The sequence below is a fragment of the Macaca thibetana genome, chromosome 18, assembly GCF_024542745.1.
Source record: "Macaca thibetana thibetana isolate TM-01 chromosome 18, ASM2454274v1, whole genome shotgun sequence".
NCBI classification, from domain to species: Eukaryota; Metazoa; Chordata; class Mammalia; order Primates; family Cercopithecidae; genus Macaca; species Macaca thibetana.
The window spans coordinates 31306948-31330057 of NC_065595.1; the positions used below are offsets into that span (position 1 = coordinate 31306948).

At 37.6% G+C, this 23110-nt stretch overlaps 1 protein-coding gene across 8 annotated transcripts in view; it reads left to right on the top strand.

Moving 5' to 3' along the window:
* Positions 1 to 23110, top strand: part of DYM (dymeclin) — a 400993-nt gene that overhangs the window by 111642 nt on the left and 266241 nt on the right. For all 8 annotated transcript variants that reach the window (XM_050767681.1, XM_050767686.1, XM_050767684.1 and 5 more), the window contains exons 7-8: positions 8846 to 8971; positions 10651 to 10793. In XM_050767681.1, the coding sequence (XP_050623638.1) occupies positions 8846 to 8971; positions 10651 to 10793 (269 nt within the window). The remainder of the gene's footprint in view (positions 1 to 8845; positions 8972 to 10650; positions 10794 to 23110) is intronic.

The following is a 23110-nucleotide window of genomic DNA, read 5'->3' on the forward strand; positions in this document are numbered from 1 at the left end:
ACTGTCTTCATTATCCTGTTGGGCCCAGTCTATAATCACATGAGTCCTTAAATGAGCAAAGCAGAGTGGGTCAGAGAGATGTGATATAAGGAGTCACTCAAAGCCCTTGCTTCCTTTGAAGACGGAGCAAGAAATCCATGGGCCAAGGGATGTGGTGACCCCTAGAAGCCAAGAAGTGCCCTCAGTTTACACCCAGCAAGAAAACGAGGACCTGGGTCCTACAACCATGAGGAAATGAGTCCTGCCAAAAACCCAAATGAACAGGAAATGAATTCTTCTTTAGAGCCTCCAGAATGGAATGCAGCTTGCCGACACCTGGATTTTAGGCTCATGAGACTGGTACTGGACTTCTGACCCCCAGGACTGTATGATAACAAATTGTGCTGTTTAAAGCTGCTACATTTGTGGTGATTTGTTAATGGCAACAATATAAAACTAATACAGTGCTGATAGAACATATTCAACTTCTCAGAGTAGACACCTTTAGCAAATTAGATTTATTAAGTACAGAATTTTCAATGGTTCATTCATTCTAATATTTGTTAAATACCTACTATTTTCTGGGAACTGTGGGAGGAGCTAGGAATGGGAGAGGTTCCTGACCTCCCCAAACTCATGGTCTACAGTCACTTCATAAATAGTCAATTTTTTATTTTATATTTTTGAACTTATGGAAAATTTCAAGCATATAAATATAGAGAGAATAACGAAACTCCATGTGCTTGTCACTCAGCTTCAATAACTATCAACTCATGGCCACTCTTGTTTCATGAATACCCCATCCACATCCACCCTCCCTCCACCTCTGGGATTATTTTCAAGAAAATTCCATACTTCATGTTATGTCTGGGTAGTCAATTTTATATGAGGCTTTGCTATGCAGACATTATCTTGGACTCCTCAGTGACACAAGGGAAATACCTTGCTTTTTATTTTATCTTTTTTTTTTTTTTTTTGAAACAGAGTCTCTGTCGCCCAGACTGGAGTGCAGTGTTGCGATATCGGCTCTCTGCAACCTCCACCTCCCGGGTTTAAGCGATTCCCCTGCCTCAGCTTCCCGAGTAGCTGGGACTACAGGTGTGTGCCACCACGCCTGGCCAATTTTTTGTATTTTTAGTAGAGACGGGGTTTCACTGTATTAGTTAGGATGGTCTCGATCTCCTGACCTCATGATCCACGTGCCTCGGCCTCCCAAAGTGCTGGGATTACAGGCGTGAGCCACCACACCCAGCCTTTATCATCTTTGTCATAGTATAATTTATCTGTGAATTCGTTTGGAATTTTTTACTTTCTATTTTTTGTCATGAAATTTGGTCTAGGATTTCTTTGGTGCAAGTTAGAAAATTAATGTAGATTAGTTCAGTTAGCAGAAGTGCTGCAATACTGATTTGGGGGTTACAAATAAATTTTAGTGAATAGGTGATTTTACAAATACAGAATCTGTAAATAATGAGTGTTGACTATATGTATGACAATTTTCCATTTCCTGTGTTCTTGAGTTAGCTAATGGCATCACCATCTCTGGGTGCTAAATTTAGAAAGCTTAGTCTTTCTCGATTACTCTGTTTTTCTTGCCCATTTTAAGTATCTGATCAGTCACTGAGTGGTAATAGTTTTATTTTGTTAAATGTTATTCAAGTCTGATTGCTTTTTCATTCATGTTGTCGCTGTTTTAGTGGATGTCCTCATTATGTCCCCCCAAATGATTTATTGCACACATCTATTGTTTCCTGGATTAGTTTAAACATTTTCCCACATCAGTATGTTCCCCATCCTCTTATGCCTCCTTTCATCCCACAAGCCCTGGTTTTAGACTCATCAGACATAGGATTGAATTTGTCAATTTGTCACATTCTTTAGCACTATCATCATCAGCTCCTGTAAGGCCTGTCCTTTCCTCCATTTACTATTCATCCATTCATTTTTTCTCTTTTATCTCCATTCCCTGTTTCCTTTTCTTTCCCATAAATAGCCATTCTAGTGTGTTTAATATGTTTACTTCTATTTATATATGTTCAAGTACAAAATGTTATTCGTATGTGTACATGTATTTTTAACATATGTAAATAGACTTGTGTTATAGAACTCATTCTGTTTTTTTACTTTTTTCCTCTCAAAACTGTTTTTAAGAGTTACTTGTGGTGCAAAGTGAACATCTAGTCTGTGGCTTTTAAAACTGCTCCACGTGGGCTGGGTGCGATGGCTCACGCCTGTAATCCCAGCACTTTGGGAGGCTGAGGCAGGCAGATCATGAGGTCAGGAGATTGAGACCATTCTGGCTAACACGGTGAAACTCCGTCTCCACTAAAAATACAAAAAAATTAACCGGGTGTGGTGGCAGACGCCTGTAGTCCCAGCTACTCGCGAGGCTGAGGCGGGAGAATGGCATGAACCTGGGAGGCAGAGCTTGCAGTGAGCCGAGATCGTGCCTCTCCACTCCGGCCTGGGCGACAGACAGAGTGAGACTCTGTTTCAAAACAACAACAACAACAACAACAACAAAACAACAACAAAAAAAACTGCTCCATGTATGGCTCTGCTGCATTTTACTTATTTAATTCCTCAGTTATACCTGGATTGCCTCCAACTTTGCATGCCCACAAATAATGGATGTTTCGTGTTGTTCATCTATTGCTGCATAAAAATTACCCAAAACTTAGCTGTTTAGAACAACAAATACTATTGCATACTTTTTTAGGTTGGAGATCTGAGTATACCGTAGCTTTAAGCCTCTGACTCAAGGTGTCACATGAGGTTGTAGTCAAGCTGGGACTGTGGTCTCACTTGAAGCCTCAGCTGGGGGACGCCTTGCTTCCTAGGTCTGTCGTTTGGCTATTGGCAAGATTCAGCTCCTCAAGGGTTGTTGGACTGAGGACCTCAGTTCCTCACTGACTATTGATTGGAGGCCTCCCTTAGTTCTTTGCTGTGTGGTCCTCAGTATGTTAGCCTGCAGCAAGGCAACTGGCCGGCAAATGGAAGAGCAAGAGGGGCTGCTCAACACACATTGTAGTCATTTTGTAAGCTGATCTCTCAGAAGTGATGTAACTCTCACTTTTGTTGTATTCCGTGAGGGGAGGGGATTACACAAGGGCATGAATAGCAGGAAGCAGGCATGATTGGGCGTCATTTTAGAGGCTACCTACTATATTCCTCATACATATCTCTGGATTTTTCTTCGGCATGCATGCATGCATGCATGCACCCGTGTGTGTCTGTGTGAATGGACATAGGTTCTCTAAAACTGACTATGCTGGTCAGTATTCCCATCAGCAGAGCATGAAGGTTTCTATATCACCACATGCCTGGCAACACATTACATTCTCTAGGGCATAGGGGGATATCACATTGTTTCAGATTGCCTGTTTATAGCTTTTCATTTCTTTTTCTAGCAGAGTTCCTGCCTTTTTATTGGTTGTTTGCAGGAGTTACTTGAAATAGTCTTGGTATTAGTTTCTTGTTCTTCTTTCAGTCTATTATCTACCTGTTAACTTTGTCCGAGGATTCATTTGCTGAGCAGTCATCTTTAATTCTGATGTAATTAAGTGTGTAATTTTTGCCTTTGTAGTTTGTGTTCTTAGACTTTTATTTAATAAATCCTTTCTTGTGCATATGTTACAAACTTATTTTATATTTCCTTCTATCAATTTTAGTTTTATCATTCACATCTAAGTCATTAAGTCTTCTGTAGTAGGTCTTTGAGTATGTCGTAAAGTGTAGGGATCTGTCATTATGAAATAAAAGAGGTGTTTCTCATTACCATCTTCTGTACAATCTGTTTTTCTCCATTGATTTGTGGAGTCATCTTTATTGTATATTATTTCCATATATACACAGGTCTGTCTTTGAATTATCAATTGGGGTCCTTTGGTTTGTTTATTTCTTGTACAAATACCATGCTGTTTTTCTTACTACAGCTGTATAGTGTGGCTTGATATGCAGTAGGGAAAGTGCCCCTCTTCACTCTTTATTGTCAAGGTTGACTTGGCTATTTGTTTATTATTTCATAAAAGTGAGTCAATTTATGCGGTTCCTCAGAAAAGTCCAGTGAGGATTTTGGTTGTGATTTGTTGACTTTCTGCATTAATCTAGGTAGAATTATTATCTTCATAGTATTGTCATTCTGTTCAGATCATGCACTGTGTCCTTTAAAAATGTTTTCTTCATAGAGGTCCTATGACTTCTTAATTTCCAAACATTCTAGTTATTCTGGCAGTCTTGCAAAATGCTATTTTGTTTTTGATAATCTACTATTGTTGGTTAGTGCTGCTAAGGAGAAATGCTATTTATTTATCTCTCAAAGTTGATCTTGTATCTGGCCTAGTTGAATTTTTAAATTAATTTGAATACTTTGTTGATTTTTTAATAACTGTTTTAATCTCACTTCTCCAATATATACATACTTTTTCCATTTTATTAATTTATCAACTCCCAGTTTGAGTCCCTTTGCTCCCACCTCTTGCCCCCACCTTCTTGTAATCTGTTTGATCAATACTGAATTTCTTATTTTCCTTCAAAACTACCAGACCTTTTTGTGGCTGCCTTTGCATGGTTTCTTCACTTTAATGCCCTTCACCGCCGCCTTGTTCTTCCTCTGCTCAAATATCATCATCTTTGTGAAGCATTTCCCTTCTGCCCCAGGCAGAGTTGGTTGCTGTTATCTTTGTGTTCCTAATACAGATAGTTCATATTCTTTCATGGGATTTGCTGGATTTCATAGTAGTTTCTTTTTCTATGTCTGATTATTCCGTCGACTCTTCACTAGGACTCCTCTCTTCTCTCCTTTTTGCTCCTTCCCTCTCAATCTCTTGTCACTGCTGTGTTTGTCCTCTCAATTGTCTGCGTTCTCAGGCAGGATCCATCGACAGAGAAGACCAGTGGCAGCTCTTTGCATACATGGTTCTTAGCACTCACAATCTCAGAAGGAGAGAGTGCCTCTTTTCTGATAGTTCCAGAAGTGCTGGGAAGGATTTTGACAAGGACCATTTTTATTGGCCAAACGTGGATCACCTCTTAACACCAGGAAGCAGAGTCATGCCCATTGCGATCCACATGTATGGAGAGGAGGGAGGTTCTCAGGAGGACAAAAGGGCTGCTTTTGCCAGAAGAAGGGGAGGTGGATGTTGGTCAGACAAAATCAACAGAGGACAGCTGTAAGCCAGTCAACAACATTCTGGTTCCTTCTTTCATGAAATTCCCTTTACATTTTTTTGCAATGAGTATTCCATTTGTGCTTATGAACACATATTACGTGACCTCAGCATTCTTCTTCCTCTTTGCTATTCTAAGTTGTATATGCCTTGTATGCTATGCTGATGGATCTATTAAGGAAGGTATTCAATAAGTTTCCAGTCAAAAGGAAAACAGTAAAGATTCCTCCATCTCTCCATTTATTTATCCATTAAGTACCTCTTATATACTAGGGTTGAGAATATAAACAACAGCAAAAATGAAGAGTCTCTAGCTAGAGTCTCATATATTCTAGTAAGAAAGAAAGATTTGTAAGTAATTGCCACTCATACTTTACGTTTTAAGTGCCACTTTTTAAGGGAAGCTTTCTTTTGATCCCATGGTTAATATCAGAGTGTCCTGTAATCCTCTTTTGTTATTACTTGTTCTTTTCCTTTATAGTCCTTTTTGGAGTGATTATTATTTGATTTTTCATTTTTCCACTAAATTGTAAGCTTCAATAAGGCCTTATCTATTTGTTGATGGATATGTCCCCAATATGTAGCATAATGCCTGTCTAGACATAGTAAGAATAAATTTTTAATAAATATTTGTTGAACAACATATGAGCAAAAATACTGGGTGATAAGCAATTTGACATAATTTGTTTCTCTGGGCCTATGGAAGACACACATGATTCTGTTTAGGAATTTGGGGAAATGGGTTTTTAGCTTGGCATGACTCTTATTGTCATGTTGCTTCAGTATTCTTATGTGCTGGAAGCTTTCCTTACCTCCCAGCGTCAAACCGTCTACTCTTCATTCTTGTACATTTGTACAATTCCATGGTAAGAAAGGATGATCCAAGGTTAACACTTTTTTTGTTCTCTCACTTCTGATTGTGTTTGGCCCAATTAATTTTGAAGGAGAACAACACTTTTTTCTAAATACATATTCCTTCCCTAAGGTTATTAGACCTAGTATTTATTAATAGTCATAGATTTTAGTTTAAACAAAACTAAAACAATTCAATTTAGTAAAACAATTTGTTTCTAGATCTGGGGCATAGAGTAAGATGTTAAATTGTAAACCACTGCAGCTGATTTTTTATCATTGTTGCAATGACAAAATACATTTGCGGCCTGGCACGATGGCTTATGCCTGTAATCCCAGCACTTTGGCATCCCCAGGCAGGCAGATTGCTTGAGCACAGGAGTTCCAGATCAGCCTGGGCAACATGGTAAAACCCCTTCTCTACAAAAAAGACAAAAATTAGCCAGGCATGGTGGTATCTACCTGTAGTCCCAGCTACTTGAGAGGCTAAGGCAGGATGATCACTTGAGCCCGGGAGGTGGAGGTTGCAGTGAGCCAAGATCACGCCACTAGGTGTCAGCCTAGGTGACAGACAAGACCCTGTCTCCAAAAAGAAAAAAAGAAAAAAAAGACAGAATATGGTTGCAAATGTATTGGACATAGTCATCCATCTGCCTATCTAAATAGGCTGTAACTCACAGCCAAGTATTTGTTACGTCAGAACTTGGCTTTAAACCCTGACCCAAGTGAAAAGCCTAGCCAGGTGACTATTGAGTATGGATTCCAGACAGGTGTGGGCTATGTTATGAATGAATGATTATTGTGATACGAAATTTTTGGGGGTTCTGAGCACCCAAATCAAATCCTCATTAGTAAATGATAACATGACACAAAACATCAAGTGTGTCTTTCATTCAATTCATGAAAGAAGAACAAATATAATAATTGCTTTATTTTTTAATTTTTTTTTTTTTTTTTTTTGAGACAGAGTCTTGCTCTGTTGCCAGGCTGGAGTGCAGTGGTGCAATCCCGACTCACTGCAACTCTGCCTCCTGGGTTCAAGCAATTCTCCTGCCTCAGCCTCCCAAGTAGCTGAGATTACAGGCACGTGCCACCACGCCCAGATAATATTTGTATTTTTAGTAGAGACGGGGTTTCACTGTGTTGGCCAGGATGGTCTCGATCTCTTGACCTTGTGATCCACCCGCCTTGGCCTCCCAAAGTGCTGGGATTACAGGCGTGAGCCACCACGCCCGGCCTATTTTTAAATTTTTTATTTTTATTTTTTGAGACAAGAGTCTCACTCTGTTGCTCAGGCTGGAATGCAGTGGTGTAATCTCAGCTCACTGCAACGTACGCCTTCCAGGTTCAAGCGATTCTAGTGCCTCTGCCTCCTGAGTAGCTGGGATTACAGGCATGTGCCACCGTGCCCAAGAATTGCTTTTTACATGGTTAATTTTTACAACAGTGATTATGGAAATTTCAGGAAAGAGATTATTCTACAATACTTTAAAAGTCAGATTTCTGAGTAGAGCTAAGCTTTATTCAATATGTAATAAGGGTAATTGCGCTGGCCTCTTGTGTGTTTTTTTTTTATATGTCATTTTTAAACATATTTCTTTTTCTTTCTTTATTTTTTGTTTTTGAGACGGAGTTTCGCTATTATCGCCAAGGCTAGAGTGCAATGGCACGATCTCGGCTCACTGCAATCTCTGCCTCCCAGGTTCAAGCCATTCTCCTGCCTCAGCCTCCCGAGTAGCTGGGATTACAGGTTCCTACCACCATGCCCGGCTAATTTTTTGTATTTTTAGTAGAGATGGGATTTCACCATGTTGGCCAGGCTAGTCTCAAACCTCTGAACTCAGGTGATCCGCTCACTTTGGCCTCCCAAAGTGCTGGAATTATAGGTGTGAGTCACCGAGCCTGGCCTTTTAAACATATTTCTATCAGTAATAACTCCTTGAGATATCTGGTAGAATTTAAATTTTTGCAGTTCTAGAATCAAGTCGTCATTAATTTGTTTAATGAGCTTTCGTTTAAGTAGGTGTTAAGTATTTTTCTTTGTTTTTCATAATTATTTCATTTTTATAAAAAATATTTTAGTATTCTTTTGGTGCTATTGCTCTTTTTGCTGCGTTGTTGAGTTTCTACTTCCTTGGTCTTAACATGTACCCCATTATAATACTGTTTAAACTTTTGCAGTAACTAGAAATTTCTGGATGCCTTTGTTCCTCTGTGTGCTTTCTGTTCAGCTGAATTTTTTTATTTGATCTAAGACTTGTTTCCCAAAGGGATTTATGATCTTGAGAGGACAGAGTAACCCTTCATAGTCAAAATATGCTTAATAAAACAGGAATGACTTGTTTACTGTTAAAATTTTGCTGAACATGCACAGTTGGCCTTGAAAAAGGTAGTCACTAGAGACACAAGATCTAGGGTGTATTATTGTTCTGATTGTAAAGTGATCATCAACATGAAAAGGCATTGTTTTCTTAACTTCTCTTCAGCTTTACAATCTGAGTATCTGTATTATCACTAAACAGAAATGAACATAGAGGTCTAGAGTGGATCTTCAAAGCAGAACACTGCTGGTAACTATTTCCATTGTACACAAATAGGCTTGTCATTTAATAGGAGATGGGAACTGGAAAATAGGGAAATAAAGGGATAACTAACCCAAATACACCAGCTAACGACAGGGAAGGAGTTTAATATTTTTGCTAGACTTAATTTTTATGTTAATATTTATCAGTTACCTGAAAATACTGAATATTTAGATTTGAGTTTTTAAATGTACAGTTCATTTAGAAAAGAGTAGAGTCCTGATCTTCCAAAGTGATTGTTACTCTGTTTTTCTTCCATTTCAGAGATATTACATATGAAATATCAGTAGAAGCTATATCAACAATGGTTGTTTTCCTTTCCTGCCAGCTCTTCCACAAAGAAGTTTTGCGACAGAGCATCAGCCACAAGTATTTGATGCGAGGTCCATGGTATGTTTCTACTTTAAATATGTCTAGTTTTCATTGTATAAATTTGTATTTCTAGTCTTGTCCTCTTACCTGAGTATCGTCCCGTATCTCCAACCAGGTGTTTCCTCTAGTTGTTCTGTTATCTCTTTAAACCCAGTGTACAGGGAACTGCATTCTGCTTTCCTGTGCCATCTACCCATCCTCCCTGTTCTTCCTGTCCCCTAGCTTCATTACCTTCTCCAGTGGTTGCTTCGTAGAATCGAAACTTTGAAATAATCTTTTTCTTCCTTCTCCTTCATTCTTTCTATGTTTAAGCAGTCAAGTCATATTTGTTATTCAGATTATTTTTGTATCTTTTTCTTCTCAGCAGTCTCTGTGAAACAACTGTGATCTGTGCCCCCTCACTCTCTTTGGGTTTCTCCAACAGCCTCTTCACTGACTATTTCTACTTCATTGAGCCTGCAAATATTTATTGTGTGCTAACCACATGCCAGGCATGTTAGGCTGTGGGGCTATAATCTTGAGCAGAAGCTTACGATCTCCTAGAGGGTGGGGATGCAAATGACCAACACACATGCACATACCTGACCTTGTATTAACATAATCTTCATAAAACTTTAAAAATGTAAAACAAATCCAAATAAAGTACCTTTGAGGAAAGTTCTCAGGTAGTGGGAGCTTTGTCTTCTTCATGTTCTTTTTGCCACCCTGATTATTCCTGTGGCATGTATGTTCTTTGAACATATTTGAAAATCACTGATAAGAGGGAGAGGACCTGGACTTTGGAGACAGAGGTTTGCATCGGAAGCCTCTCTGACAGAGACTCTCAGAATGACCGTGATTTGAAGTAGTGCTGGCATCGTGGGACTGTGTGCATCTTCGCTAAAACAAGACTGTGAACTTCATTCCTTATAGTGCGAGAGTATTCAAGTTGCTGTTTAAAAATAGACATAGAGAGTGTTAGTGTTCTTATTTTCTAAGTAAGGTTTTTATAGTATCATTATGGTGCCAAATATTTAAACCTTATTTTTGTGGTTCATCTTGGAAACCATATTTAAAAAGCTCAATAGTACATTAAAGACATCTGTTAAAAAGCTTACTCTAGATTGCAGGAATTAGTTTAATACCAATTGAATAATTGAATAATTTCATACTTAAAAAATGTAGTCCTATTGTTATTTTTAAATTCTTGCTTTTTTCTACCGATTCCGTGTTACTACTTCCCTTCAACTGCCAGATAATGTGTTACGCACTAAATTTGTAGTAGCTTACAGTGTTATACAGAATACAGAAAAAGTAACTGAAGTTCAAGAGTTCAAGTGGGCTGGGCACGGTGGCTCATGCCTGTAATCTCAGCACTTTGGGAGTCCGAGGCAGGAGGATCGCTTAAGTTTAGGAGTTTGAGAACAGCCTGGGCAACATAGTGAGACCTTGTCTCTCCCCGCAACAGCAACAAAAAAGTATTTAAGTAATTTGATCAATATTTTATGATGTGGTAAGAAGAAAAGCCAGGATTAAGCCTCCGAATTGCTCTCAAAGCCCATGGTCTTCACTGTTACGTGACAGTGCTCAATTTCTGTGAGTTGTACCAATAGCCCTTTTATATTAATAGTGTTAATGGCAGAATTATTTCTGTATTGTGACTCAGAATTAGATGACTCCCATAAATATGAGTTTGATTTTTTTTCCTTTTTGTGTAGTCTTCCATACACCAGCAAACTTGTGAAGACCTTATTATATAACTTTATCAGACAAGAAAAGCCACCTCCTCCAGGAACCCATGTTTTCCCTCAGCAGTCGGATGGGGGAGGACTGCTTTATGGACTTGCATCAGGAGTAGCAAGTAAGTTTTATCAGATTTTTTCAATTCTTTGGTGCACATAATTTTGTCTATTTAGGCATAAGAAATTCTGTTTGTTTGGCTGCTGCCATTAATAGTTACATTGAATTTGTGCAGCTGGTTAAATGTGAAAACAAAGTAATTAAAATAGTAAACTTTCTGTTTTGTGCAGTGATTTATGTTAAATGTATGCAAATAATGAATAGATTACCTCCAAAACATCGTTTTTCAGGAAGGATGCTTACACATAAATACACATATTGCAGGAATTATAGCTGTACAATGAAAATAAAATTAAGCATTTGTAAACTTACAACACTACTTGTATTATAAGAGGAAATCTCTTTTAGGTTATTTTAGGGTATTTTTTGGTTAGGATTTTATGTGACTAATTAGGTGCAGTTTTCCTAGTACACTAAGTGCTTTATTCAGTGACAGCTGAATATTTTGCAGAATTTTGTAATAAGCTGTGAAATGGCACAAACTTGAGTTCTGTTTGATTGGGTGCAAATTTCTTAAGTGAAGAAAGCTCTTCCCTACCTTACAGTAAGTCCTCATTTCTGCTTCACTTCACAGTTTTTGGACTACAGACACTAGAAGTAAGAGAGTAGTTCTGGTGGAGGGCCTGGGTCATGTGAAGTTATATAAATGAAACTTCCTAGAGCGACACTTTGGTACTTGTGAGGTCTGCCTGGGAGCTTCTTACTACTCCTAAACCTGCAGCATTGCCTCTCCTTAATCACGCAGGACAGAGTCAAATGGAACAGATTTCCACAGCTGCATTATGGCTGTGGCATGCTCTACACTCCAGCTGGATATCAGTTTGATATGAAAAGGTTGCACTGCAATAACTTACTAGATAACCAGTGTTGGGAGCTTCTTTGGATTCAGAGTCCTCTTTAAAAAGCAGTAGACTTGGTCTGTTAATTGACAGAATTAATCAGTGAACCAGACTTTCTTAGATTTGCCTTCCTTTGATTTCTCTTAATATTATGAATTGAGTCACACTTGTGATCACTTCTGCCTTTGGTGCTGAGCAGCCTGCCAAGAGTGCCACACCTACATAGGTTCTTTGAGTTACTCCTATCCAGTTTCCTCATTATTTCAGGGATTTTTGTGTCCCATGGGAAGGCTTAATTGATCTGTTACTGTTTTCTTTTTTTTAAAAATCATTCAACTGGTATAAGTATTTAAAAGCTGAATATTTCCCAATATTCCAGTATGGTTAGAGGTTTTTTTGAGGTGGCAGAGATAGTATAAGCCTGTAAATGCTTTCTTCAACACAGTGGTAATACTTGGCATTTTTTAAAAAAGTAAACATAGATTTGTGTACGGGTTTTGGTTTTTCTTTCAGTTATGTGTCATATCAGGAGGAACCCAGTATTGTATGTGGTGTCATTAGTGTGCCAGGTGCCAAAATTTTTTCCTAACTAGATAGCAGGAAGGAAGCCCCTTAATTTTCCTAGCTCTCAGTTTCCGTGTCTATTTAATGAGAAGGTGGGTTGGAATGGTGATTTCTGACATTATTACTACATAACTTTCTATGGTCTTTTTTTTCTCATCATTTTACAATTTAATATTCAGTTAAGTGCATTAAAATAGATTTATGGTTTTTAGCACGCTATATAGTCACAAGACATTTTACACAGCTTTCTTCCCAAACCTTTATAAAACTGTTCATGTAAAAGTATAAATCAAGATGGAGTAATTATGGATTCATTATTTCATGATACATGTGACTCAAGGGATTATTAAAAAAACAACAAAAGGACATTCTCCTAAAAAACACAGCTATGTACTGTGGGCAAAATGAAATGTAAAAATGATCACAGTCATGTAATTTTAAGTTAATCCATGTTCCAGGAAAGTCAATCAAGTTGCCAGCATTTGAGTTAAGTTGTGTGATCACTTCTGATGATCTTTTGGTTGGTAGTTAAAGAATTCTCTTACTTTACTCTTGGCTTTAGAAGATATGATTTGGAAGTTCCTCACTGAAAAAAATTATATTCCAAAGCCAAGTGTAAATTATAAACTCATTTGGATTATATTCATTTTTGTTGGGATTGAAGTTTTCCTGGATATAGCAAGCATTTCTTTTCATAGCAGTGTGTGCATTGTATGTGTTGCTTACATTATTTCCTTTGAAACAGAGTGCCTTATTGTAAAAAAAGCATACAATTTCGGAGTGAAATTTGTTGGCACTGGCAGGGCAGGAGGAGAATCCTTGTACTGGAACTGCGGCTGGATGAGTAGTGAACCACTTGCTTGGACCCTCCTATGAGTCAGGCAAGGCCTTCTGCAGTTTCTTCTCATTTACTTTTACAGATGTGTTTTTGGTTATCCTTTTGTTTGTTTCTGAGACTCTGTGAAAGACTCTGTTACTTTGTTGCATCCTGATACTCTCCTTTTTCTTTCTTCTTCTTTTTTTTTTTTTTTCTAAATTATAGTTGTAAGTTCTAGGGTACATGTGCACAATGTGCAGGTTTGTTACATACGTACACATATGCCATGTTGGTTTGCTGCACCTGTTAACTCATAATTTACATCAGGTATTTCTTCTAATGCTATCCCTCCCCCTACCCCCCACCCCACGACAGACCCGGTGTGTGATGTTCGCCACCCTGTATCCAAGTGTTCTCGTTGTTCAATTCCCACCTATGTGTGAGAACATGCGGTGTTTGGTTTTCTGTCCTTGCAATGGTTTGCTCAGAATGATGGTTTCCAGCTTCATCCATGTCCCTACAAAGGACACGAACTCATCTTTTTTTATGGCTGCATAGTATTCCATGGTGTGTATGTGCCACATTTTCTTAATCCAGTCTATCACTGATGGACATTTGGGTTGGTTCCAAGTCTTTGCTATTGTGAATAGTGCTGCAATAAACATATGTGTGCATGTGTCTTTATACTAGCATGATTTATAATCCTTTGGGTATATCCCCAGTAATGGGATGGCTGGGTCAAATGGTATTTCTAGTTCTAGATCCTTGAGGAATTGCCACACTGTTTTCCACAATGGTTGAACTGGTGTACCTTCCCACCAACAGTGTAAAAGCGTTCCTGTTTCTCCACATCCTCTCCAGCACCTGTTGTTTCCTGACTTTTTAATGATTGCCATTCTAAGTGGTGTGAGATGGTATCTCATTGTGGTTTTGATTTGCATTTCCCTGATGGCCAGTGATGATGAGCATTTTTTCATGTGTCTGTTGGTTGCATAAATGTCTTCTTTTGAGAAGTGTCTGTTCATATCCTTTGCCCACTTTTTGATGGGGTTGTTTGATTTTTTTCTTATAAATTTGTTTAAGTTCTTTGTAGATTCTGGATATTAACCCTTTGTCAGATGGGTAGATTGCAGAATTTTTCTCCCATTCTGTAGGTTGCCTGTTTACTCTGATGGTAGTTTCTTTTGCTATACAGATGTTCTCCTTTTTTATGCCTTTGCTAGGATAGAACAGTAGCTTGGAGTCCTCCTTACTTCTCTCTCTGGCTTTTTATTTTCTGCCTATTCATCCATTAAGGACTGTCTTGAGTTCCACCTTCTCCAGGAAGACTTCCTTTGCCCTCCTGGCTACATGAGATCTTTTCCTGTAACGCTTTACCACTGTATCACTCTGCTTTGTAGGAACTTACGTACATGCATCATTCTCCCTATGTTGGCTCCACATAGAAAAAAATGAGAACTAACATTTATATAATATGAGTTTACAGTGCCACTTTTGAGCATCTCATTTATTCTCATAATAGGCTCATCTATCTGAAATAGATGGTTTTAATTTTTTAATGATGGATGAAGAGATTTTCCTGGTTAATACGTTATTTTGTGTAAGATTACATAGGAAAGAGATGATGTTGGCTTGTTATCTTAAGCTCAGTTCATCAGACCCCTGAGCCTTTGCTGTTTTTGCCTTTTGTTATTGTGGTCACCCAAGTCCTGAGGGCATAAGCTCCTTGACTTGTATGGGTGTCCCCTGCAGTATCCAGCAGAGCGCCACCCAACATCTGTGGACTGTAGTGAATACTGGTGTGCAATTAAATGCCAAAAGCTAATGCTCAAGATAGATGTGAACTCAGTTGTAGTAACGGTGTCTGTGATTTGCTGAATGCCTTCTATTTGCCAGGCACTGTGGTAGCTACTTTACATACCTGATTTCATTTATTCTTTATTTTTCTTTTCTAACATTTTATTACAGAAAATTTCAGGGATGTATAGAGTAGATGCCAGGCACGGTGGCTCATGCCCGTAATCCCAGTGGTTTGGGAGGCTGAGGTGGGTGGATCGCTTGAGCTCAGGAGTTTGAGACCAGCCTGGGCAACATAGTGAGACACCACCTCTACAAAAAAATACAAAAATTAGCTGGACGTAGTGGTGCACGCCTGTAGACCCAGCTACTTAGGAGTCCGAAGTGGGAAGATCGCTCGAGCCTGGGAGGTTGAGGCTGCAGTGAGCTGTGATCACACCACTGCACTCCAGCCTGAGTGACAGAGACTCTGCCTCAAAAAAAACAACACCCTAAAGATATACAGAGTAGAGAGAATGGTAGAATGAACTCCCATCTACCCACAACCCCTGTTCAAGAATGAACAACAATCTTTTTTTCCCATTTATCTCCATTCTCCTACTTAAAAAATATTTTTTATTTTGAAATAAGTTCACGCATATAGAAAAGTCCCCAAAATAAAAATATCACAAAAAACTATATGTAACTTTATCCAGATTGATTTACTGTTAACATTTTATCCCATTTGTTTTGTTGTTTTTTCTCCTCCTCTGTCTCATTCTGTACTTTCTTCTCTCTCTCCCCCGCTTCTCTCTCTCTCTCTCTCTCTCTCTCTCTCTGTCACACACACACACACACACTTTTTTTAACCATTTGTGGATAAGTTACGTGCATTGTAATATCCCTTTACTCCTAAATACTTTAATGTGTATTTCCTGAAAGAGGATATCGCTTATGCTACCACAGTATACTTGTCAGCTTCAGTAAATTTAGCATCCAACTGTCCTTAAAAGCCATTTGCTTCTAAGTCAATAAAAATAAGAAAATGGATATTTTCCTCTGTATTTTAAAATCTCCTTTATTGAGTATAGCGTTGTTTGTATTTCACTTAAGTTGAATTTTTACAATTAGGTATTCTTGTAACCACTCTGCTATCAATTTATCTATCTTAGACTAAAAGCCCCATGAGGTGGGATCCGCCTCTCTTCCTCCTGTTTTTTATTGGCACTGCAGTCCTCAGTGAGTGCTTGGTTGGCATTCAATCAGAATGTAATAAATAACTGGAGGAATTACTAAGACATTTTAATTACCACTAGTAAGTTTTTAAAATTAGTGTAATAGAAATTAACTTACAGATTTTAGTTTTTTTTAAAAAGCTTTTTCAAATGTGTCAAGTGTGGTTTATTTAAGTCACTGGGAGGGGTTAGAATGAATTATATATTAATATATTTATCTTGTATTATCTATACTAGGTGCAAGCAAACCTGTATTCATAAATTTCCAGTACAAGAAAAAATTGTTTCCTTTCTGTTTAAATATTCTTCTAATGTGCTGACAAAATGGAAAATGAATCAATTGATATATTACTTTACTAATTAGAAGAAGGTGTTGCAGTTTTAATTAATGTGGTATTTTTAAATGAACTTTTTACTGAATCACAGAATTCCAGAACCACCTGGCATACTTTAAAAACAGAAATATGCATTGTAGTTAGAACTTGGAATTTCTGATTCATTAGACATGAGGTGGGACCTGGTAATATGCACCTTCAGTAATTATTCTAGGTGATTCTGATGTATCCGAGCCATTTCAGCACCACTGATGAATGCATCCTCCTTTCCAGTGCCTGAATCTCTTCCGCTGCGGGCCTTTCATGGCATGTGGTTGAGCCAGTGCTACTAACTACTGAGGAAATGTATTGTTTCGAGGCAGCTTATAATGGATTTAACGGACCCCCTCCTCATGTATTACCTAGGTTTCTGTTCTTAGTGTGCTCTGTTGCTGATGAGGTCCAGTTTTCAGGATAAATCTTTTGAGTCTGACAATGAGTACAGTACTTTAGCATGGAATAAATAAATTGGAACTCTAACTTCCCTGATTCTGGAGTCTGCATTTTAAAAAATTAATCTAAATGCACACTAACTGTTTTGGTGCTAATATTCAGTTATTAATAAAATTTTTGCCAATTTTATCATCTATGTCTTTTCCATATCTGTAGTTTTTATGTCCTATCTTCCTCTTTCAAACTTTATATATAAAGGTACAGCTCTCAGTGTAGCTCAGTGAGATTCAGTTTTGTTAGGTGTGTGGCCCATAATTGTAGCCAAGATTTGCTCTTATTTTCAGCTCCAGATCATGATTAAACCTATATTTTGGGGATTTTTGCTTTTCTTCAGGATTGTGTCCTTGGTACCATATTGAGAGAGTAGTGGCACATTTTAATTCTTGTGTGGAGAGCGGAGTGTTTCTATAGATGTCACATGTGAAATAACAACAAATGTGAATGTAACTAGGGATTTTTTGACCGTTCTTTATAGAATAGATTTCATCTGCTGGAAGCCTGATAAGGATTTGCTGTGAGGGCAGTAGCCTGGGTTTGCCAGGCAACAGACTTTAGAGTTAATAAGGAATAAGGATTCCCATAGTTCCCCCTGTGTTTTAGGACTTACCCACAGGAATCTTTGCAAAACTAGAGCTAGGAGTACCCCTGGTGGTGGGAGATGCCTGGGAGCCTCTTGGGCATTCAAATCCCCCCAATATTTCACCCTGGATTATTATTGCCCCGGGACCTCTCAGCTGCCTTTCCTCATCTCCCACTCCTGGACATCCTGGTGGCTAAGGGTGGGTTCTAGAGCCTGATAATCAGAATCAGAAGATTTGGGATAGAATCATACCTCAGCATGACCTTACCAAGTTCTCCAGCGTTTAAAATCTCATGACCTGATGTGTAATGCTGACAAATATAAGACCATTTGAACAGAGTTATTGTGAGGAATAAGTGAGGTATTATATACAAAATAGAAAATTATACAACATCTGTTCTCATGTAAGTAACTATTTTTGTTTTCTGCCCTGAAGCTGTGCTGGTGCTTATTAGTTACAATAGAAAGAAAGAAAGAAAATAAATTTAATTAGAACAACAGCTAATGATCAGAAAATCCTGGACAAATTTATATAAGACAATTTAAAAATGTAAGAACTTTGGATCTTTTTGGCCTGCTCAAATTTGAAATTTATGTTAAAATATTTTGAAAAACTGACAAAAGTGAATATGCCAGCCATGTTTTCTCCAACTGGCTTTTCATTTTATGTGGTGCAAAATGTGGCCAATAACAGTTAAAGAAGGAAAATTTGATTGTTAAACAGATATTGCCCACACGAGAGTTCTCCTTGCTTCCTAAGTGAACTTGCCTTGACAACAATCACTATGGTACCATTTCTTATTGACTAATTTATCTAAAAGGTTATTATATTTGCTTTTTTGACAGTTTGTTTATAAAATATGCCAATTAAAGATTTTAATAAAGAAAACATTTGATGCGGACTCAACCGGAATTATAAATATTTCAAATGTTTCAAACTAATCAATCAATATTATGGGTAGCCTTAAGTATAGTCAGTAAGGCAGTTAATAGTTAATTCTTTCTTTAATCTACAAGCATATCACCCTGCCATATTAAAGTTTTTTTTTGTTTTTGTTTTTTTTCCTGAGACAGAGCCTATCTAGCTCTGTCACTCAGTCTGGAGTGCAGTGGCGTGATGTAAGCTCACTGCAACCTCTGCCTCCCAGGCTCAAGCAATTGTCATGCCTCAGCCGCCTGAGTAGCTGGGATTACAGGCCCCTGCCACCACTCCTAATTTTTTGTATTTTTACTAGAGACAAGATTTCACCATGTTGGCCAGGCTGGTCTTGAACTCCTGACCTCAAGTGATCTGCCCGCCTCGGCCTCCCAAAGTGCTGGAATTACAGGCATCAGCTATCATGCCCATCTGTTAAAGATGTTTTATAAAGCAAATGACTGAAGACCCCTACTTCCATAATTTGTTATGTGATGGGACAGGATGTTAGATGGTAAAGTATTGTCTTAGTCAGCTTGGGCTGCTGTAACAAAATACTGTAGACTGGGTGTCTTGAACAACAGAAATATATTTCACACAGCTCTGGAGGCTGGGAAGTCGGATATCCAGGTGCCAGGAGATTCACTTCTTGGTGTAGAACCCTATTCCTGACTTGTAGATGTCTACCTTCTCGCTGTGTCCTCACAGGGCAGAGAAAGGAAGCTCTGGTCTTTTCTTATGAGGGCACTACGCCCATCATGGGGACTCCACTCTCATGACCTCATCAAAGCCTAATCACCTTCCAAAGGCTCTACCTTGTAATGCCTTCATATTGAGAGCTATGGCTTCAAGATAGGAATTCTGAGGGTGACACAAAAATTCAGTCCATACCAGGTATTAAGTAGGTTGTGCTGGAATGCTCCTCACTGAAATTCTCAATTTGGAAGGCTACTGATCTCTTTTGTATGTTGGCATCTAAGGCACCTTTCAGCTCTAGTCATCATCTTAAACTACAGCTCTGCTTAATGGTAATGGTAAGGATTGTTGCCAAAGTAGATCACTCACTACCCATTCTAACCCTGCCAACTGGTTTTTTTTTGTTTTGTTTTGTTTTGTTTCGTTTTTTTAAACAAAAAACGAAACAAAACAAAACAGGCCAAAATATGTAAGGAGTCCCTCAGAAAACAATTCTGTGATTGAAACAGGTTATCCTCTTTTCTAATTTTGAGGGCCACCACTTACATTGTCCTTTGTAGGAGGATCTAGCTGTGGTTTACAATAATTTGGTATTATACAAGAGGGATGTACTGGACTCTAGATGTTTGTGTTAGGTAGACCTAGAATTGAATGCCAGACCTGCTATTTATTAACTGTGTGTTCTTGGGCTATTAACCTCTCAATGACTCAAATTCCTCACAATAAAATGAGAATAATACCTTCCTTTGTGGGGCTGCTGAGATCAAATGAGCAAATGTATAGGAAAAAGACTGGTACCTTGGAAGTATACAGTAAATGGTCACTATTAGTATCAGATATTATTACGTGGTAATATTTAAGATATAACTTTTGTTTTCAAAGTACTGAAAAAATAAAGGCCTTATGATTTCCAAGTTTCCTCAGATTTTTAATGTAAATAAATTATGAAAATTATCAGATGTTTGGTATATATTGTATGTGTTGTAATATAATAACATACATATAATAATGTATACAATAAATGTATAATAGAGATTCAGGTAGATGATGAAAGAAATATGTTGAAAATTTGATATCATGAGGTGAAATAAGTTGTAACATTTATTTGGTTTTTTTTTTCATTTGATTCTATCCTTACCACTTTGGCCTTTTCTTTTAATATATTTTTCTCTAATGTCAAAAAAGGGGGTGAAGCAAGAAGTGTTGACTTTGAAATTTCTTCTGTGTTTTAAGTTATAAGAGAAAGCTGTAATGTCATTATAATTATTTCATATTTTGAAGCGTCAAATCTAATTAAATGTGTTCTGCCAAACTTCATTTTCCACCACAAGTTATGAGGTTTTACACAATAACTTCTGATATATGGTTTTTCCATTTGAATGAGCCATCCAAAATGTTTTTTTTTTTCCTTTGCTTGCAATGGTGGGTGTCCAAGCCAAATTATAAGGCCAAAGGAGTGTTTATTTCTTTAGGCAAATGCTATGATAGAGAAATTAATACAGTAGAACTTGAAGATTAAAACTCATATTCCTAATTTCTGTTTTTGAGAAAACTATTGAATTCATTGTGATGGGTATGGTATGCAATAATTATAATGTATTTTACTTGTCTGTTATTTTTCTGTTCAGTTTTGGCTTTTTCTAGGGTGACTCATTGAGAGAGAAAAACTACGGTAAGAGAAAAAGTCTGTGGCAATCAGAAACGGGCATAGTTGTGAAAATAACAGATTTCTAATTAAAATGCTTTGAACTTTCAAAAAAGAAACTGCTTAATAAACAATAATTATATTCTCATTTCATCTCTATTTGGAATAATTTGAAAGATTTTATATGCTCACAGAAAGAATGACTGCCCCCCCCACCCCACCTTTTCAGGATTGAACTCATTTTGTGACTTATAAAATATAGGTAATTTCAGTTTACTGTTTTTGTGCAGTGGTTCCTTGCAGGGATACATTGAAGATTTAGAATAGTGCTTATGATGCAAAAGAACTATATTTAGTTGTAGAGTAGTAATAAAAATTGCTCTTTGACAAAAGTATGGCTTCAGATTTTAGACTTCTTAAAAGGTGTTTTAAAAATGGTATTCATTGGAAGTAATCTAATGTCAAAATACAGCTTTGTTATCTTTTGTTCTTGTAATTTGCTGACAACCCCTGTTAAACCAGCTCCCAGAATTGGCTTTAGGAGTCATTATGCCCACCTTCTACTCTCATTTTCTTGTTAACAGATTTGAAGGGAAGACTGATGGCCTCTTTCATGCTACAAATAGTTGAAGAATGAATTAGTTTGTATTTGCCAGGAAGAATATAGAATAAAACAATCAATTGCAGATGAAATCCTGGGATAAGTGTCTGAGGCTTGCTACAGGTGCCATTTATTTGGTGCTAATGATTTAATATATTTTTGAGATTGTATTGTAAATTGTAGAATTTAAAAATATTTAAAAGTGAGAATATTGAAATTGAAATTATGGAATTCTAGTTTTTGAGACTATAAATCTTATTCTTTGAAAAATGAAGTGGTTAAAACTGATTTGCTTTAAAACTGTTAAATTATATCCCAGTCAAGTGAGTGTAACTTTTATTAAGCAACTGTTTTAATTTTTGTTAATTTCAGAATGGGTGTTTGGAGTAAATTTAAAGATTAAATTTATTCAAGGTTACTCACTGACATAATTTGTGTATAGTAGGAAAAATCCTAAAACTATAGCTTGTGTAGCTTTGAGACCACCTTTTACATGGATAATTCTTAATATTTATAATTACATAAATATTTTTTTCAAAGATTAATGTTGAGTTATTAAAAAACTAATGTTAAGAGTTATTCAAAGCTTCCCCTTTTAAAATAGAATCAGGCCAGGCACGGTGGCTCACACCTGTAATCCCAGCACTTTAGGAGGCCCAGGCAGGTGGATCACCTGAGTTCAGGAGTTCAAGACCAACCTGGACAACATGGTGAAACCCCATCTCTACTAAAAATACTAAAATTAGCTGGATGTGATGTCACACCTGTAATCCTGGCTAATCTGTAGACTGAGGTGAGAGGATTACTTGAACCCTGGGAGATGGAGGTTGCAGTGAGCCAAGTTCGTGACGTTGCATTCCAGCCTGGGCGACAGAGCGAGACTCTATCTTGATTAAAAAATAATAATAATAAAAAAATAGAATCACTGTGTTTCTGCAACTTAACTTTGACATACATTAATAAAATAAGTTACATTTATGGATGAATAGAGGGACTGATAGATAGATAGGGATATTATCACAAATACAGCAAAATGTTAATGTAAAATCTTGGAGCTGAGTTTATGGGTATTCATTAGAGAATTTTTTGACTTTTCTGTATGTTTGACTATTTTCATAATAAGTGTTGGAGGAAAATAGAATCACTCTGAGGATGAATTACTGTTGTAAATTTCAGTTTGTCTATTAAAAATGTATATTTTAATCCTTAGTCCTTCCAGAAGTGCTAGGTAAGACAGTATATGAAGAATGTGGGGTCTGATCAGACCTGACTGCACGCTAATAAGCTCTATACTTGGGAAAGTTGTAATTTCTCCAAGCTTTTCCCTATCTATAAAAACGGAATGATGATGCTTTATAGGATTATGGCACATGGCTCTGCATTTTTCCCCTCTTGTACTTGTTCATAATCTTTGTGAGACCATGGTCCTTAAAGGCCCATCAAACAGTTGGACAAGTGGTGGAGAGAGAGAGCAGGGTGCCATTCATTGTGGTGCTTAGCAGCCTTCATCACTTCTGCAGGACACAGGGGTCCCATACTTGACAAAAGGAAGAGAGGGAGAGAAACAGCTGTCCCTCTTCACCAACAGGGTGGTGGATTGGAATAGAATATGGCTTTTGGCATCAGAAAGGTCTCAGCTGGAAACCAGGCCCTGCCTTTTACAAGTTGAGTCACCGTGAGCAAGTTATTAACTTTGCTGAGTCCCAGTTTCCTCATTTAAAAATGAAACTTAGAGTATCTTTGTCTGTGGGCTTTTGTCACGTTTAAATAACGTGTGATAAGTGTCCAGAACAAAATGCGAGCTGAAAATAAATACTCGTTT